At 43.4% G+C, this 20,488-nt stretch overlaps 1 protein-coding gene and 1 long non-coding RNA gene across 3 annotated transcripts; one reads left to right on the forward strand and one right to left on the reverse strand.

Annotated features, from left to right (window-relative positions):
* Positions 1-10,273: 10,273 nt before the first annotated feature.
* On the reverse strand, positions 10,274-13,037 carry LOC129818574 (apelin receptor B-like). The gene has a single exon (XM_055874612.1). It carries the CDS (start codon positions 12,858-12,860, stop codon positions 11,754-11,756), a length of 1,107 nt encoding a protein of 368 aa, XP_055730587.1. The 5' UTR covers positions 12,861-13,037; the 3' UTR covers positions 10,274-11,753.
* Positions 13,038-14,911: 1,874 nt separating this feature from the next.
* Positions 14,912-18,615, forward strand: LOC129818575 (uncharacterized). 2 transcript variants are annotated; one of them, XR_008753960.1, is made up of 3 exons: positions 14,912-14,982; positions 15,665-15,768; positions 17,666-18,615. It is a non-coding gene; the product is annotated as an uncharacterized LOC129818575 (long non-coding RNA). The 2 variants fall into 2 exon arrangements; XR_008753959.1 differs by having other exon boundaries at positions 14,926-14,982; positions 15,634-15,768.
* Positions 18,616-20,488: the final 1,873 nt, after the last annotated feature.

The raw sequence follows: 20,488 nt of genomic DNA on the forward strand, positions 1-20,488 counted from the left end.
AGGTAGACTGAGAAAGGGTGGAAGCGCTGAACTTAACTATTTATTTATTTGTTATGAAAATGTATACAACTTTTTACATTGTATTTATACATTCAGAGTATGTATGAATAAAGGTATTTCTTAAACTGGCAGCATGATACAAAATGCATTATTACATTGACATTATTACATTGACTGAAATGTGGACCTACCGAAACCATTATAAATAAAAGTAGCATACACTATAATTATTGCATGTGGACATTGTCATTTATACATTTTCTCACGTCTGCTGAGTTGAAATGTTGTCTGATATTGCACTATATTTCAAAAGTATGTTTTCTCTGTTGTCACAACATATCTCAAATCCTGTAGTTAACTTGAAATTGCCATATCCTGCAGCCAGGAATATCAAAATCCTGCAGATTTTGGACCTGCGGGAATATATATCTTTTTAACGTTTTTTAATGTAACCGTTATTTAACTAGGAAAGTCATTTAAAATGACAGCCTACCAAGGGAACAGTTGGTTAAATGCCTTGTACTATCAGGTATTAAGGTAAGACCCAGATGCAGACTGTGTCGAAGTAACAATGTTTATTACAGCAACAGGGGCAAAGGTACAGGACGGCAGGCAGGCACAGGATCAGGTCAGGCAGAGGTGGGAAATCCAGATAGGGGCAAAGGTACAGGATGGCAGGCAGGCTTTGGGTCGGGCAGAGTGGTCAGGCAGGTGGGTACAGGGTCAGGACAGGCAAGGGTCAAAAACCAGGAGGACAAGAAAAGAGAGACTGGGGAAAAACAGGAGCTGACACAAAAACGCTGGTTGGCTTGACAAACATGACGAACTAGCAACAGACAAACAGAGAACACAGGTATAAATACACAGGGGATAATGGGGAAGATGGGTGACACCTGGAGGGGGGTGGAGACAATAACAAAGACAGGTGAAACAGATCAGGGTGTGACATGTTCAGGGGCAGAACAACATATTTTTACCTTTTCAGCTCGGGGATTCAATCCAGCAATCTTTTGGTTACTGGCCCAACACTCTAACCACTAGGCTATCCGCCACCCCATGCAGGACCAAAATCATGCAGGTTTTGGTCCTGCAGGATACCTGCAAGAACTTACGTTGTTGTGCAGGATTTTCTAAATTTCTCTAGGACAAGTCATACTCCTACTGGAGTCCTGGAGGAACATCAGGGCTTTTACCTTCAGGATTTTGTCAATACTACAGGATTTCTGCAGGACACCTGCACAATTCATGCACAAAGGGGCAAATTCCTGCAGGATTCCTGTAGGAGTTTTTTGTAAGGGTTGCCCCCCCCGTACATCTTTATATTCATTTTTTTTGTCTGATCATCGCTTCCCATCTCTAGTTCCTCCTTTCCTCTCCTTTGGGGTTGATTCTCTGCCATGAATCTGTTCTGGGGGTCCTTATTCAGCTTGCCACCTGTCAGGAAGAGGAGACTGTGTAGGCTATAAGAGAGCATCTGTGTGTGCGTGCGTGCGTGCGTTGTATGTGTGTTGTTTGTGTGGTTTGGTTGGTTCGGTTGGTCGGTCGGTTGGTGGGTGGGTGGCAGCTAGTTGTTGTTGCAGGCATCAACACCAATGGCGCTTGCAATAATAGAACCCAAATGCTGAAATGTGGAACAGCAAAATTAATTGTTTTTTACAAGAGTTTGTCTGTGTGTGTGTGTGCGTGCGTGCGTGTATGTGCATGCATGCGCGCATTTGATAATGTGTGTGTGTGTGTTTGTGTGTGTGTGTGTGTGTGTGCATGCGTGTGTGTGTGCATGCATGCGCACATTTGATTGTGTGTGTGTGTGTGTGTGTGTGTGTGTGTGTGTGTGTGTGTGCGTACGTGCGTGCATGCGTGCATTTGATCATGTGTACGTGTGTGTGTGAGGGAATTTTTATATACACTGATTCTGTAACAAATTTTTATTCAATTTGTATTCATCATACTGAAAATGTCTATACATAGAAAATAACGCATCTTTGCATTACAAACTTACCCTTTGATCAAATGATGGAATTAGCTAATGCACCTCTTGACCTTAACACGTTTGTACCTGTCCTCAGGTCTGTCTGTCTGTCTGTGTAGCTGTCAGTTCCTGAGATGGAGTAATGTTATGCTCAGAGGGCTTGAATGGGTCCAGCTGAACTGGCTCTGTGCTGGGGCTGATGACAGAGGCTTCATTTAGTCCTCGGGTGGTCCTGAGAGAGGGAGATGGCTTCTGTGCAGAGAGAGGGCTCCCTCACAATGGGGATAGAGAAGGAGATGAAGGGGTGCTTTGTGCCCTAGAGAGGAGGATCCGTTCAGGATAATTCAGTTCCTCACACCCGTAGTTCCGGAGTGGTCCCCCAGTCAGAACCCCTTCTTCCCCCATGGCTGTCGGAAACTACGTGACTCCCTTAACGATACCCCTCTTGTGTGAAAGGGCTCCACTATGTCACCTCAGGTGTTTGGGTCACATGCTCACGCCTATGTGGAGACTGGGCTGAAAAGCGATAGATAGGCAGGGTGAGGGTGCATTCTTTGGTTTCTCACAGACAGTCTATTTTAGCATGGTGAGGTGGATCAACCCCCCCACCCATCCCACCCATCCCCCCTATCCCACTATTCAATTGCCAAGGAGTGCGGTCGAGTGCCAAGTTTGATCAGATCCTATCACAGCATTACGTAACTGCTCCTGCTAACACCCTGAACTCCTATAGGGTCAGGTGGGGCGTGTGTCTCTCGCGCCAGGGGGATGAAGCTGAGCGATGCTGCTGAAAGACAGGATATCCCTGGACAGGAACCCCTACCTTGCCGCTTGTCTTTCCTGCCTGGCCTGCTGACTCTATCCTGTCCGCTGAGGTCCATCACCCACCAGAGAGGGAGGAGGGTAAGGCAGGCAGCAGGAAGGCAGGGGTCCTCCAAGACGCTCCAGGGGTCATCTCCCCATCCCGCCACAGCACGACCAGGCCTGGTCCAAGGTCCGGTTTGTGGCCTGGGCTACCTTCTCCCCATTGTTCAGATGGAGGAGAAACGTGCACACACTTCCTCTGGATCTATTTTTGCTTTTGCCTGGCCTGGTTTCTTCTGCTCTGATTTATGACAGCTGGAGATGTGTGTATGACAAGAGGCCTGACTTTATACCTGTTTTAATAGTATTACCCCATTGTGATTTGGACTCGGGTCACTCAAAACAGGTAGATGAGTTGTGGAGGTCTGTTGGGAGGGAGAGGTATTTGGTTGAGATGGCTCATCTCCTAACCTAGGGTCCTAACCTAGGGTCCTAACCTAGGGTTAGAGTGTTATCTACAATGATTTTGAAACACAATCCTGATAACAAACAACACATAAATGTAAGCAAAAGAAGAAACTCTTAGTTGACCCACAATGTGCTGGGGTTGGTAAATATTCATAGTGGTTTGCCTGGATGTGGTAACACCTCCCATACAGTGTCATGGGCGTTTTGACATGTCCACAGACGATAGCCATTAGGGCAAAGGATATAATAACTAGCACACTGCAACTCGACTTCTCTCCCCTAGTCGAATTACATTCTGTGGTATAATCAATTGGCCAGCTATTTTAAAAAGGTGAAATGATTTCTATGTTGTTTATTAAGTGTGAGGTTGTCTTTGCATAATGTGTATTGCACTGGAAATGCCTGTAAGGACTTGATATTCATAAAGCAGATTGTCATATATTGTATTGCTGGTGTTGAATTTACCTCTCAAATGACTATTCTATATGTTTTCAAGTATTATGAGTAACATTGGTGCTTTCCTTTAGCTAGGTAGAGGCTACATTCGTCATCTAGTCATCTAGATGGCTCAGTGGGGTGTTGATGTGTTTGTCTTGAAACAGGAGAAGTGGTTCTAACAAGGAGAAGATGAAAGAGCAGAGACAACAGTGCCACTGCTGTCACGCTCGTCAAAATGAGTAGACCAAGGCGCAGCGTGCATAGAGTTCCACATGTTTTATTCCGATGAAACTCAGAAACAAAAAGCAAAGCGACGTGAAGCTATGTAGTGCTCGCAGGCAACTAGACAGAGACAAGATCCCACAAACTAAAGTTGGAAAAAGGCTGCCTAAGTATGATCCCCAATCAGAGACAACGATAGACAGCTGCCTCTGAACCGGGAACCATAACCGGCCAACAAAGAAATAGAAAAACTAGAGTGTCCACCCAAATCACACCCTGACCTAACCAAATAGAGAAATAAAAAGGCTCTCTAAGGTCAGGGCGTGACAACTGCAGAGCTGTCCCAGCTAGCACATAATGTTCTGAGAACCATATGTTTCTGAGATCTTGGTGAGAGCGTGGTTGTCCAATGGTTATTTTGCAAACAACCTTCCCACAACTTTTTGGGAATGATGCAGGATAGTTGCTTGGCTTTGGAACATTCTCAGCACATTTAAAGAATTCAAGTTTTCAAGATATATAACTTACAAAATACAGAAATAAAGCTGGTATGATGCGTTTTTGTCACGTCCTGACCATAGAGAGTCCTTATTTTCTATGGTGGTGTAGGTCAGGGCGTGACTGGGGGGTTAGTCTAGTTTATATGTTCTATGTGGGGTTCTAGTTTTGTTTTTCTATGTTGGTGATTTTGTATGATTCCCAATTAGAGGCAGCTGGTAATCGTTGTCTCTAATTGGGGATCATATTTAGGTAGCTTTTTTCACCTGTGTTTTGTGGGATATTGTTTATGTGTGTTAGCACGCCATTGTCGTCACGTTTTGTTTATTGTTTTGTGGTTCACTTACTTTAAATAAAAGATGTGGAACCCAGATCACGCTGCATGTTGGTCCGAGTTCGTACGACGAGCGTGACAGTTTTGCATTATATGATGCTGCGTTTTGCTTCAGAAAACGTTCTAAGAATGTTATTTAAAAACATCCAAAATTTGATTGCTGACATAGAAAACATTTTTGGAGTACATCAACAATAGATTCATGTAGATCAAAATGTTTTTTGGGTGGAATTTTCCTTTAAGGAACTTGACAAAAAAAAAGTATCTTGGTATTTCATTACTTTAACAGAACGTTATCTGAAAGTTCAAACATGGTTACATTTAATTTCAATTTTGGAACGTTTGATATTGGCATTGGTCTTAAATAGTTCAGAGAACATCAAGAAACAATGTTCTTCTGTGGGAATTTCAGTACTTCAGCATAATGTTTCCTACATGTTTCCTCATGGTTCTATTTAAAGGTATATTCTCATTGTTCCAAGAACGCTAAGAAACAACATTCTTCTGTTGGAATTTCATTACTTTAGTATTAAGTTTTATTCAGGTTTCCTCGTGGTTCTATTTAAAGTCATGTTTTCAATTCTGAGAACGTTAAGAAAACGTTCCATAAAAACCACAAGAAAACTTTAGTACTGTTCAGAGAACGTTCTAAGAATGTTATTTGAAAACATATACATTCCGTTCTCAGTATCAACAAAACTCTCTCTATCCTCTATCTTGTGAAGTGTGTTCAGGTGTGTTGGCCATGCACACTCATTGACCACACCTGATCTTAATGAGTGCTTGTTTCCTATGAAATGGGGTCTGTTTGAATAGACTGAAATGAACAAACATGGCATGTTAGCTCCATCCTGGTGGCGCAGTGGACTAATTCCATGGATAGAAAACAGAAGATCATAGATTTGAGTCTTACTCATGTCGTGCCACAATAAAAAAGGGATGTGTTTGCATAATTAATGCCTAAGCAAATACATGTCCATGTGTCCGATCTGTGCTTGGAGTTCAAAACAGTTAACCTAAGCTAGCAGTGTTATTAGAAGTCTTATTGAAACATGTTCTCAGAACGTTATTTTATTACCTTCAAATAACCTATCATTTCCATTCTCAGAATGTTAATTAAACCTCCCTCTCACTAAAGGCTTCAGTCATGAAAAAGTTATACTTAAATATGAATTGGTTCTCCAGCAGATATGTATGAATGGCTCACCCCGTGTTCAAAATAGCCTTTTCCCCTTTATTCAGATTGCAACTTTCGGTTATTTGAAAATGAAATAATTTTCGAAATATAGCTCTTTTTAAAACAAGCCATACATAGCTGTTTGCAATTTCAGTTTAATCCACCAGAAAAGACAGAACAAATATTACAACAAATATTATGATTAAACTCAAATACACTAATCGATTAAAAAAATGTTTTAATGTTTTTTTTAAAACGGTTTAATCTTTGTTAATGAGTTCGTAAATTCACTCTGCCTATCTATTCCGATTTCAGAACACTCTCCTCTGAGTGTGCCAGAGCGCAGAATAACTGAGGAATTTGCAAACGTGCAACACCAGTTGAGCGCACTCTGAGTCTGAGCGCACTCTGACCGTACTCGGAGCGCACTCCGAGCGCACTCTGGCACTCCAGAGTGAATTAATGAACACACCTGATATCATAAATAGGACTGATGGAGTTTTGTCACACATGCAGTTAACAAAAATATATGGAAATATCTGCTCTATCCAAAATTACCACCAACTGATTGTAGCAATACCGCAAAACTGGAGGAGGTAAGTAGAAGGGGGAGAACCTAAGGAACTTGTCTGTTGGCCCTGCAAGACCAAAATTAGTTAAAAGAAAATTGATATGTAAAAAAAGTATACCAGTTCCATTTAAGGACAAAATAGTTGGGAAGAGATTTTCGATGTGCTGATTCCATGGCACAGGGTTTATGAACTGATATACAAAACAACACCGGATTCAAAATGTAGTTTTTCCATTTCAATTATTATATACTAAATTCTTGCAGCCAATAGAACGTTATGTACAGTATATGGGGGATACAACTATCCCAGCTCTGCTGTTTTTTTGCAAAGAGACAGAATCATTAGATCACTTGTTTTGGTACTGCCCATATGTAGCTTGTTTTTGGTCACAGGTTCAGGAATGGCTGAACAATCACAACATTTACCTAAAATGAAGTCTGTAAATAGCACTGCTGGGTGACTAGAAAAGCGTTAGTCATTCGATCAATACTATATGAATACTCTTATGAACATTATTACTCTTTAATTTCAAATCTGTAGAAACTACGAGAATAGAAAGGTTCAGAACATTTGTGAAACAGCACAGTGCAACTGGAAAATATATGGCAAGTAGAAAACTGGATGGCTTTTAGAGATAGATGGGAGGGGTTGAGGGGAGCTGAAGGCTGGGACTGGATGGTTTTTAGAGATAGATGGGAGGGGTTGAGGGGAGCTGAAGGCTGGGACTGGATGGTTTTTAGAGATAGATGGGAGGGGTTGAGGGGAGCTGAAGGCTGGGACTGGATGGTTTTTAGAGATAGATGGGAGGGGTTGAGGGGAGCTGAAGGCTGGGACTGGATGGTTTTTAGAGATAGATGGGAGGGGTTGAGGGGAGCTGAAGGCTGGGACTGGATGGTTTTTAGAGATAGATGGGAGGGGTTGAGGGGAGCTGAAGGCTGGGACTGGATGGTTTTTAGAGATAGATGGGAGGGGTTGAGGGGAGCTGAAGGCTGGGACTGGACGGTTTTTAGAGATAGATGGGAGGGGTTGAGGGGAGCTGAAGGCTGGGACTGGACGGTTTTTAGAGATAGATGGGAGGGGTTGAGGGGAGCTGAAGGCTGGGACTGGATGGTTTTTAGAGATAGATGGGAGGGGTTGAGGGGAGCTGAAGGCTGGGACTGGATGGTTTTTAGAGATAGATGGGAGGGGTTGAGGGGAGCTGAAGGCTGGGACTGGATGGTTTTTAGAGATAGATGGGAGGGGTTGAGGGGAGCTGAAGGCTGGGACTGGACGGTTTTTAGAGATAGATGGGAGGGGTTGAGGGGAGCTGAAGGCTGGGACTGGACGGTTTTTAGAGATAGATGGGAGGGGTTGAGGGGAGCTGAAGGCTGGGACTGGATGGTTTTTAGAGATAGATGGGAGGGGTTGAGGGGAGCTGAAGGCTGGGACTGGACGGTTTTTAGAGATAGATGGGAGGGGTTGAGGGGAGCTGAAGGCTGGGACTGGACGGTTTTTAGAGATAGATGGGAGGGGTTGAGGGGAGCTGAAGGCTGGGACTGGACGGTTTTTAGAGATAGATGGGAGGGGTTGAGGGGAGCTGAAGGCTGGGACTGGACGGTTTTTAGAGATAGATGGGAGGGGTTGAGGGGAGCTGAAGGCTGGGACTGGACGGTTTTTAGAGATAGATGGGAGGGGTTGAGGGGAGCTGAAGGCTGGGACTGGATGGTTTTTAGAGATAGATGGGAGGGGTTGAGGGGAGCTGAAGGCTGGGACTGGATGGTTTTTAGAGATAGATGGGAGGGGTTGAGGGGAGCTGAAGGCTGGGACTGGGACTGGATGGTTTTTAGAGATAGATGGGAGGGGTTGAGGGGAGCTGAAGGCTGGGACTGGATGGTTTTTAGAGATAGATGGGAGGGGTTGAGGGGAGCTGAAGGCTGGGACTGGATGGTTTTTAGAGATAGATGGGAGGGGTTGAGGGGAGCTGAAGGCTGGGACTGGATGGTTTTTAGAGATAGATGGGAGGGGTTGAGGGGAGCTGAAGGGTGGGACTAATTATTATTATTTTAAAATAAAAATGAAACTAGTTTAAAATGTACAGTGTCTGTGAAATGTATATAGTATGTACAAGCAAAACATCGTTTTTTAAATATCCAGGAAAACTTTCAGGGAACCATAATAAAATGTTCACAGCCGTTCACAGAATGTTTAAAAAACAGTTTTATCGGTTAGGAAGCGTATGGCTTCATTCCTAGAACCAATGGGAAACCAAAAACGTACATTCCCACTATTTCCAAGGAACCAAATGTGCTAGCTGGGGTGTCTTTATGCCGTGATCAATAGTTCCAACATACATCATACAGTGTTCATTTTCTCGCCTGTTAGAAAAAAATGACATTCACTATCAATCTCAAATGAGTCTGTTTGCTAAAATGTCAGCAAAGCTATATAGATCAAGTCCGGTGTAGCTCAGTTGGTATAGCATGATGCTTGCAACGCCAGGGTTGTGGGTTCCATTCCCATGGGGGACCAGTATGAAAATGAATGCTCTCATTACTGTAAGTTTCTCTGGATAAGAGTGTCTGCTAAATAACTAAAATATAAAGAACCTATGAGACTAAAATGTGAGCTAAATGTCCTTTAAGAAGAAAAACTCTGTTCAGTTGGTTTGTCATCCCATGCAAAGTCCATTAAGGGAATCAAATGAGAGGATTTTGAATGAGAAATCCCTATGGTAAGACTGCTGTCATAAATATAGGCCCACTTGAAACCCACACACTGTTATGATAGAGGAATGTTGATTGGAAATCTCTTGTGTAATCTATTTTGAAAAGCACTCTGTGGCATACCAACCATGCCATCTCACTCAAACTTGTAACCCAGTGGGATGAGGGACCAGAGGGACAAATGTCTCTCATGTTGCTCTGGCTAAACGCCCTCTTTAGCTCAAAGAGAAGCTATGTTGCCAAGCATATGCAAGGTTCAGGCCGTGAAATCTGTATAATATGATCAAATTACCTCCATAAAACTTGAAAACCTTGGAGTATAATCTATTCAGATTGTCTTTCACACTTTTCTCTGACCCTGCACAGTGGTGTCGGCAGATGGAGGATAGGGCTGTGTTTTTACACAGAGCGATGCCAGGTGTGTCTGATGTGGACCCAGTCAAGACAGCTGCTGATGAGGAAGACATGAGGACTTGAAATCTCATGTCTGATAAATTAACTAACCATTCAATATCCTCCTTCTCTCGACTGAAGTCTCTATCAGACATGAGATTAGTTCGTAGTGTAGTAGTGCTTGAGTTTAACATGCATGAAGCTCTGGAGCTGTGAAGAAGCAGATAAAACATGTTTGCATTATTGGGCTTCTCAAACACGCAGAGAATTCCATGACGAGGAATTCCAACATGGTGGTGTAATGATAGAGAGCACGTTTATTTTGTAGATTAGCGACAGGGTTTTCTAATTGGGAAGAATTTGACTGGTGTCTGTACATTTTGAGATAATGAGAAATAAACAACTTATAACAAGTCTCCAGGGCCACACTTTAACTGCTGAATCAGATTCAGGTTCCTCCAAGCCCAATTTATCATGTCAACAAAGGCAAACATTGTCTCACAGGAGGAGTGTGGTGTCTGTAAGTGGCCCAGAATTATCAGCCCACTCCTCCTATTCCTCCTCCTATTCCCCCCCCCCCCCCCTGCTGTTACTGATTATGTCCAGAACAAAGCTCATTACAGCCAAATCTGTTAATCATGGGGATGGTCTCTTACAGGTCAGTGAACTGCTGTACACACAGTGCTTGTCTGCAAATTACTAATACAATAGTTCAATTATCTTTATTGGCTTAAACTGGTCTCAGTGCAAAGCATCCCAACTATGGAACAGTGAGTTGGTAATGGTACACTACAATACTTTGACATTACACATGGGGAGTGAATCTTAGATATTTGCTTTAAAAGAAGCTACTCAAGCTTACATGTTGCTGAAGGGAGCGAGGGAGAGATGTGGTAGCATGGTTACACTGGTTTACATGATCAACACAGTTCTCTGAGAAAGAATACATTGTCCTCCATCATTTTATCAACACATTTTCAACAAATGTCTGTTAATGTTCTGAAGGTGAACACTGTCGTAAAGGAGCAAAAAAACAAACGTTGGAGCGGGAAATAGAACTCATATGTATTTCCCGTAGACACAGCTTTCATTCTAACTGCACACAATGGGAGGGAGACTGTCACCCTTCAACTCTGTGTGCTAACAGGACAAAGTATGTATACTGAATAGTGTTTGCATGACATTATAACAAGTAACACAGTGACACAAGAGAGGATTTTAGTTCAACAGAAAACGTTTTATTTCAAATCATCACATAAAAGCATTGTACAGCATGTATCACATCTTAGTCAAATAAAAACAAGTTAATTCATGCCTTCCCCAATCCTGATTCAATAAACACACACACACACACACACACACACACACACACACACACACACACACACACACACACACACACACACACTAGAATTTAATCTGTCAGAGCAGCCACCTATTAGTTGGATCTCCTCCCTCGACAACATTTGTCAGCTGCCATCTGTCCGTCTGGGACCACCCCCCTCCCTCCGTGCCCTTATCTCCCCTTACAACTTTTTAATCAAGCTGCAACACCTTTCCTGGACCTACACACACACCCTTACATCATGACTGGGGCAGAGGAAGAGGTCTCACCTCTTTCCAATGAGCAAGTGCTTAAAAAAAACAAGAACAGCATGGTACAAATGCATGTATAATACACTCCTCCAGTGTTAAAAGCCAGAGCCATGGGACAACCCACCCAAGAACTTGCCTTAAGTCAACACGGAACACCAGGAGAACAATATGAGCTGCTTTGTCCCTTTGAAATACATTCAACTCTGTCCAAAATGTCTGGGGTCTGGTTTGCATCACCCTGGTATGGAGCTTGGCCCCCTGTATCAAGCAGTTCAAGGGGTTTGTACAAACTTCCTAATCACTGAGAGTGAGCTTGGAGGATGTCAGTGGTCATGATTACAGCCAGAAGACTGACTATCAGTTTCCTCAGTCACACAGTCTGGAGGACACGTACATTTGCACTCAGTCTGCAGTCCACATGTATGTGGCTGAATAGGTCATGATATCATTTTGCACCTCTGAAATCTTAGATTTACCTGCAGTGTTCAGGTGACGATGGAGGTAGGACAGGAAAAGGCAGCTGGAGACCTATTCCCTCTGGCTGACATCCCTCTCCCATGCCCTGACCACAGCATAAACGTCACACCTTAGTGGCCAGCGACTGGGCCTCTGTCTTCTGGGAGGACATGGAGCTGGCGGGGCTGGTGTGCATGGCCTTCTTCAGGTTGAGCAGACAGAGGCACTGGGAACGGAAGCGCAGGTCGAAGAAGGCATACAGGAAGGGATTGAGGCAGCTGTTGACGTAGGCCAGGCAGGTAGCATAAGGGTGGGCCAGCAGGAGGAAGCGGAGGAAGGCGCAGGTGTTTGGAGCTAGGTTCAGGTAGGAGAGGGCATCAGCGCTCTTCAGCACGTGGAAGGGCATCCAGCAGGCAGCAAACACAACCACCAGGGTGGTGATGATCTTCAGCAGACGCCGCTTCCTCTGGTCCTCCTTACGCAGGCTGTTGAAGTGGCGTGTCACGGTGCAGCCGATGAAGCAGTAGCACACCATCATGGCCAGGAAGGGCAGGAGGAAGCCCAGGGCAGAGGAGGAGATGCTGAGCCCTGCGATCCACATGGACTCCTTCTGCTTCAATTCATTTGATTGACTGATTGTTTGATTACCCCCACCCAACACCAGGCTGAAGTCCATGCCACAGGAGATGAGGTCGCTGTTCTCGTCATCCTTGGTGGTGCGGAAGATGAGTGTGGGGGCAGCCAGTAGGCCGGAGAGGAGCCAGATGGCCGTCAGGGAGGCCTGCATGTGGCCACGGGTACGCAGCTGGGTGCTGGACAGAGAGTGCACGATGGCCAGGTAGCGGTCAAAGCTCATGGCGGTGAGGCAGAAGACGCTGGCGTACATGTTGAGCAGCACTACGTAGCTGCTGATCTTGCAGAGGGCCACACCGAAGGGCCAGTGGTAGCCCAATGCAGTGTACACTGCCCACAGTGGCAGAGTCAGCACGAAGGTCAGGTCAGCCATGGCCAGGTTGCCTATGTAGATGTCTGCTGACCGGCGCTTGGCCTGAGCCCTCCACACAGTGAAGATGACCACACCGTTGCCAGAGAGACCCAGGATGAAGATGAGCATGTAGAGGACTGGGATGACTGAGTAGGACGGCTTCCACTCAGAGTAGTCACACATGGTGCTGTTCTCCTGATCTTCATAATCATAGTCATAGTATTCAGGGGTTGTCCACTTCTCCATTCTTCTTAGAGTATCCTTTTCTTCTTCTTTATCAAGTAAAATAATGTTGATCGAATGGATCAATAACGTTTATGAAGCAATTAGAAACTTGGTCCAAATCCGTGTGCAATAAGTTCATAAAATAGTTCCTGCGCAGTCGAGGGTGATTTCAGGTCTGGTGTCACCGCGCTGGGCAGGCTGCCTTTTTAAACCCCGGCAGTTCCTCACACAACCCTCTGTCACCTCCTCCCAGGCCGACCCCAGCACCCCCCTTCCCCTGCCCTACCCACGCCCCCCGCGACAACATAGCATTCGAGTGTGAAGAGAACTCTCCAATAAACGGTAAGGAGACCTCAATTTAAAAGCGAAAACGTAAGGAATATACAAATAGGGCATTGAAAGAACATTATTGCAACTCTTATGACGCTCACTTTTAATACATGTTAAAGACTGTAGGCGAATTGTGGGATCTGCTCTACATGTTTTACAGCCTTCAGAAGTCCTAAAAAGTATAATTGAATTGATATGGAATTGATTTGAACAATATTCGTTTTCCTGCCTGTCTAGGCAAGACGGGGCAAGCACCTAGCCTAAAAGTAGACAATTACAATAATAAAGTGGCAGCATTTAAGGGGAAACGACTGCCAAAATAGTCAATTGTACACTTGAGCACCCAAATTAGAATAATACATTTCCATGTCAATGATCGCACAATTGCATCGTCTACTTGTTCAAACATGTTGCGTGTGTCGTGTGCAATGTATCAAATCAAATATTATGTTATTACTGCAGTGCTATAAGATGAGTATCATTTAGTTGTATCTAACATAATTCATTTTGATAAATTATCAAATATCATGGTCCAGCAAATGAACATTGATAGAGAAAATTTGACCATGAAATATTATATTATAAATATCCTATTCTCTTTCTAATGGGAATTTGTTGTGCTGCATGAAATAGGACAGAAAACGTTATTGGCCTATGTTTTACATGTATATTATTTACATGTTTAGCTTACTTGTTTTCTTATCTTTCCATTGGATGTCCCAGGGTGGGGTTTGCCCTATGTTACTTTTTTAAGAACAAGAAAATATCATTTATTATAATTTACCCAAAAAAAGCAACCCAAGAAGCACATACTTTTTGGATATAGGCAGCCAAGAGACGTGGCCTGCCTGGGTTCATTCCACTATTCCCACATCCGGAAAACTGTTATTGTTGACAATCACTGCCTGTTATTTATTTAGTAAATATTGTCTTAATTCTATTTCATGAGCTGCATTGTTGGTTAAGGGCTTGTAAGTAAGCATTTCACTGTAAGGTGAATACCTGTTGTATTTGGCGCATGTGACAAATACAATTTGATTTGATTTGATGTTAGAATTGTATCACTGCAGACTTTGTCACCATAACAAAGTAAAACGTTTTTTCCCTGACTAATCTGGTGCTTAAAGGACAGTTAGACATGTTCTGTATCCTGTGGGTCAGTGTGTGACGTGGGATGAGACAAGACAGAGGTAGTGAGTTGAGACCAGGTATATGTAGGCCTAATATTGTATCATTTAAATACAGGTGCTCAGTAGTTTGTCTCATATCCACTCAGAAATAGGAATCTGTCCAAATGGTTTAGTTGGTGAGAATCATCAGTTGACTGATATAAAGTGAATCTGATCTAGTTCCTGTGTATCCATGCTGAAGGAGCCCAGGTGGGAGGGCTCATTCTCCACCCTCCTCTGTCTCTCAGCAGTGTAGCAGCAGTGGCGCCAGGGCACTGACCTTCTCAGACACAACTATCACTCAACAATCTGTTCAGCCGGTCCCCTCCTCCTCCGTCCCCCTATTCCTGTCTCACCCACAGCTCTCTCTCTCTCCATCCCCCTACCCCTCTCCACCCATCTCTCTCTTCCTCTGATGATGAGCCAGAACCAGGCAGTGTGGAAGTCTCTGGTTCTCGGCAGCACTAGTCTTCAAACGTCACTTACCCTATATTAAGCAGTTTGTTTTTGCTACTTGTTTGTGTGGTGATTAAACTGATTTAATTGTGTTTCTCCCTCTGCTCTGTCTCCTGCCCCCCCCCTCTGAGCTGTCTCCTGAGCTCTTTTGCAGGACATTTGGCAGCTCTGAGCAGGAAAGGAGCAGAGTGAGTTGAGTCAACGCAAGCTTCCCCTATTCTAATGGCATTCTATTTATATGTGATATTGTGTTTTGTGCGGCATTGTAAGGGCATTGGGAGGATATGCTGGTCAAGGCAGTGAAATCTAAAGTTAAATCAAATATTATACCTAAACCAATTCACACCCACCCACCATCCAGCACTAAATAAGTTATCAACCCTTTAATGAGCAGACAGGCTAATTTGACAGGGATCAGAGATAAGAAACAGATGGCTAATGCTGATGATTAACATGAATGACATCTTCCAATGTTCCTATGTTGCAAGGAATTTCAAGTCCAAAGGAATTTTAACTTTTCATTTTGTCAGTCAGTGTGACAGTTTGTCAGTCAGTCATAGTTCTGTTTCTCCAACATTCCATTGGTGTTTTTGCTATTGCGCTATTTATTTTTGCTCTCATCCTCTCATGTGTGGCCTTGTGTTGTAAACCACACACAGGTAAGACATCATAAATCTTCCTATACATGTACAGTATGTCCTGCTGCTGACCACATCACATCTCTTGTCATCTCCTGTTCTCACACCCAAGGTCTTCATCCATCATCCGTTGGTTTAGAGCAAAAAATATAAAAAAATATTGAGAGATACTGCATAACAACAAAACCTATTCCCCCTCAGGAGACTGAAAAGATTTGTCATGGTTCCTCAGATCCTCAAAAGGTTCTACAGCTGCACCATCGAGGGCATCCTGACTGGTTGCATCACTGCCTGGTATGGCAACTGCTCGGCCTCCGACCGCAAGGCACTACAGAGGTTAGTGCATACGGCCCAGTACATCACTGGGGCCAAGCTTCCTGCCATCCAGGACCTCTATACCAGGCGGTTTCAGCGGAAGGCCCTAAAAATTGTCAAAGACTCCAGCCACCTAGTCATAGGCTGTTCTCTCTGCTACCGCACGGCAAGTGGTACCGGAGCACCATGTCTAGGCCCAAAAGGCTTCTAAACAGCTTCTACCCATAAGCCATAAGACTCCTGAACAGCTAATCAAATGGCTACCCAGACTATATGCATTGCTCACCCCCCCCCCGCCACCCTCTTCTACACTGCTGCTACTCTCTGTTATTATCTATGCATAGTCACTTTAATAGCTCTACCTACATGTACATATTACCTCAATTACCTCGATTAACCGGTGCCCCTGCACACTGACTCTGTACCTGTACCCCCTGTATATAGCATCGCTATTGTTATTTTACTTCTGCTCTTTAATTATTTGTTACTTTTATTTATTTTCTTAGGGTATTTTTCTTAAAACTGCATTGTTGGTTAAGGGCTTGTAAGTAAGCATTTCACTGTAAGGTCTACTACACCTGTTGTATTCGGCGCGTGACAAATACAATTTGATTTGATTTGATACGAATGGAGACCACTCACAAACACATACACACACTCACGCACAAATGCAAGATTATACGAAAACACACACACACACACGCTACACATATAGACATCTGTCTGCATGGCTGCTGAGAGCCCCTTTGATCTTTCATCGTCACATGACCTGTGAGTTAGTTTGTTTATGAGCCAGGGTTCTGTTGTGTCTTTTGCACCAAATGAGCAGGAGGTGATACAGCCGGTGTGATGTGTGATGTGTTTGAGAGAGAGAGGGAGAGACAGTCGGCCCAGTTGTTTGATGTGTGTGTGTTAAGCTGTCAGAGACCACATGCATTGGTCCGCTGTAATTTACTGTGACAGCTGGCTCTGCAGGGATTGATTTGCGAGCTGACTAACACAGAGCCAGTCAGTCACTACTACAGCCAGTGACATTACATATCTGTTTTATAACTTTATATTGAGAGTGTACAAACACATTACACAGAGTGAGGAAAATAATATCGAAGTCACACTAGTGAAGCACCATCAATGTCAAAATAAGATAGATGTGGTGTGTGGACAGTCTCCAAAACAAGCTACCCTTCCCAGTTGGAGAGTGCGAACATTTGGGCAACTTTATGGTCCATCCCACTGTCCTCTCCACCTCCCTTCAACCAGGGGGTTGAGATGATTGACACCAGCCTGCTAAGCACTGGAGCCACCAAGATGGACGAGGTTACACCTCCTACAGCTCAGCCCCCACTTCTCACCCCTAACAACCCTACTCATTCACATGGACCACTAATGGGGAGAGGAAGACCACATGATGGGCAGTGTGACCGTCTGTCTGGACATGTAAAAAATCCTACAGCAAGTGATTGACTGGACATGTCTTTGCATCTGTGAGAGCTCAGACTGCCTGATACCGTTGGCTAGCGCCGAATGTTCACGCAAAAACATGTCATGACACTGTGGATGTGGTCTACCACACAAATCACAGCAAAACACAAACCCATGGGAATGCTCCAAAGATCGACGAGGGATGATCATTTATGAATAGTCCAGGCAGTGTAATGTCATGTCATGCCCTTCATGTCTATAAGGAACATGGGTTACCTGTGAGAAACACTTGGACTATTCATAATGCATAATGCATAATTTCCTTATTTTCTTAACTGCTTCCTGCAGACAGAGAGCTAGACAGAAAGCTACAAGTATGTTCTGTCCTAAATTGGGCTTTGTCCCACAGTGACCTAAGCACTTAGAATCCTGAAGAGCTTTTTGAGGCTCATCTCCTAATTTCTTTCTCTGCATCTCTTTTGCATTTCCATTTCAGCTTTCTCCAGCAAGACTTTCCGTGCATTTACTGTAATCCTTTATACACCCCAAACACAGACGTGTGGCCGGATGACAACACACATCCAGACCTCCGGTCTTCATCGTCCTGCCGACAGAGTACCGGTGATTATAAATCTGCGTGATTGGGCCTTTCCCTTGGCCAATTAGATGAGGTGAAATATGGGAGGTCACGCCTGCTGTGGAGGCAGCATGCAACCAGCGCTCTGTTTACTTAAATGTCCCTTATCAGCCCCCATCAGAGGACCTGGGACACAAAGAGAAGGGGCCCAGATTGTGTCCCTTTGTTCACAGAAATGTGCCCTTTCTACAAGATTTCCTCCCTTGCGTTTTGTGGCATTCCTTTAGCAACGGACATCGACATTGTTAAGATAAATAGAACAGTTGGATAATGGATGAAGATATTCTAAACCTTTTGAATTTGTATAGTTCATCAGATATTGACTGAATTATAGTTCAGGGATTCTGGTGGGAATTCAGGTATTCAATTTATTGTCAAATGGCACTTTTCTGGGGGGGAATGCACTCATATTTACCTTTTCTTATTGTTTAAGGTATTTTTTATTTTATGTTAAAATAACGAAAAACAAATGTGCCTACTTTGCATAGACACACTGTCACGTTCCTGACCTGTTTTCCTTTTTCTTGTATTTATTTAGTTGGTCAGGGCGTGAGTTGGGTGGGTTTGTCTATGTTTGATTTTCTATGTTGGGATGTTTGTGTTCAGCCGGGTATCATTCTCAATCAGAGACAGCTGTCAATCGTTGTCCCTGATTGAGAATCATACTTAGGCAGCCTGGGTTTCACATGTGTTTTGTGGGTGTTTGTTTCCTGTGTCAGTGTTTGTGCCGCACGGTACTGTTACGGTTAGTTATTTTGTTATTTTGTATTGTATCTTGTTTTCGTGGATATTAAAATCATGGAAACTTACCACTCTGCATATTGGTCCTCCGATCCTTCTCGCCTCTCCTCGTCCGAAGAGGAGGAAGAGATAGACTGCCGTTACACACACTGGGTGTGTTCGCATATATGGATAAATTAACATAAAGGGGTGGAACAGGGCTGCAATGACCAAACACTTGCTCTGTCTACTCTACCTGCACTCACCTGCGCTGTCTAAACTGTCTCATAAATTACTGTTGTTGCCCCGTTCTGTTGCATAATGCAACAAGTGTGTCAATAGTTTGATTCAAAATCAACACACTTGGCTCTAGATTACACCTATCTGTACATACTTTACGTTGTTTGCAAGATCAGACGTAATATCACTTTAATCCAAGTGTTAAGTTGCTTTCATTTCAGAGAATCTAAATTGTAAACATTTCAACTGTATCTTTATTTTTATTTAACCTTTATTTAACTAGGCAAGTCAGTTAAGAACATTCTTATTTACAAAGACGGCCTACACCGACCAAACCCGGACGATGCTGAGCCAATTGTGTGTCGCCCTATGGGACTCCCAATCACGGCCAGTTGTGATACAGACTGGATTCGAACCAGGGTGTCTGTAGTGCCGCCTCAAGCACTAAGATGCAGTGCCTTAGACCACTGCGCATTAAATTATAACTTTTTTTCAAATCCACAAAAATGCGTTATCTTTCTTCTGTTTCTTGTGATGTAAGTGTCAAGATGGTGCGTTAAATCCCTACGAAGCTCTACAGAAGGTTTTCACCAACAACGAATTTGGCAGGAGAAGTACCCCCCCCCATTAATTTTCAATAAGGGCAGGGGATTGGGGGAAGCAGTGGCGTTCGGTGACGTTTAAGATGAGGGAGGACGATTATGTATTTTATGAGCACGGTCTTATTTATATTACAGCATATTGGATGACTGTCATTGATATTCCATTCACCCAGCTCAATGTATCATCAATAGGTTTAGGCTACAACATGATACTCAAATTGTCCCTATACCCATCATGAAGTTGCTACAACCTAGCCTATGAATCAAAGTTTACAACGTAGGTGCACAAGTCGAAAGAAAAACTAGAGTAATCAAGGTGACAGACAGTGACACATTCAATACTACCTTGCACACTGTTGCCTGCATCTAGCTGATCTAGGGTGTAATAATTTGTCCAAAAGTTGCAAACGAGAGTTTCTATTGGACAAATTCAGGTAAGTTTCTCATATTTCGTTCCGTTTGCTTCCATTTAAGAAACGTTTTTCAACAGAATCGCCTGAATGAATACACCCCTGATCCCATACAAACACAGTTCACTTTCATAGCAGCCACATGCAAACAGCATAATTATTTTGCTCATTGTATAATTCCTTCTCGCATCTACGCGCTCTCCTCCTCTCACCTTTTCCCTTCGCTTGTGGACTTCAGTGCACAACACATCAGCTGTCTGTGACCATGTGAAACCTTCATATCGTAACCGCTAACCGTTACACACAGCCTACATTGTTGTAGCCATATTAGCTAACGTCATAGTCAACATAGCTACTAGAACTAACGCTTTAGTAAACCCACTACAATCAAGATAAAATATATAAAACATATGATAGTTTCTGACTGAGCACAAGGCGACTCGTGTTTTATGTCAGAAAACTGCTCATGTTGTAATGCTATGTAATTTACACAACTGATATACAATATAATGAAAAGGCTTATTAGCCTATTCTGCAAACACAACTGATAACATACTCCCTGAAAAGAGGTTAGTTTATTTAAAATAAAGTTGACTTATTAACAGTTGTGTTAATACATTAATGTAAATAACATTTATATTACTACTATTAAAATCTTATTCAGGAATGGATTGAGTGATGTAAATTGTGAGACAAAGGCACAGTGTAGT

Source organism: Salvelinus fontinalis, chromosome 21 (genome assembly GCF_029448725.1).
Source record: "Salvelinus fontinalis isolate EN_2023a chromosome 21, ASM2944872v1, whole genome shotgun sequence".
Classification (NCBI taxonomy): domain Eukaryota; kingdom Metazoa; phylum Chordata; class Actinopteri; order Salmoniformes; family Salmonidae; genus Salvelinus; species Salvelinus fontinalis.

Bases quoted from the DNA above. Each gene is read 5' to 3' on its own strand.
- LOC129818574 (XM_055874612.1), bottom strand. From the start codon at position 12,860: ATGGAGAAGTGGACAACCCCTGAATACTATGACTATGATTATGAAGAT.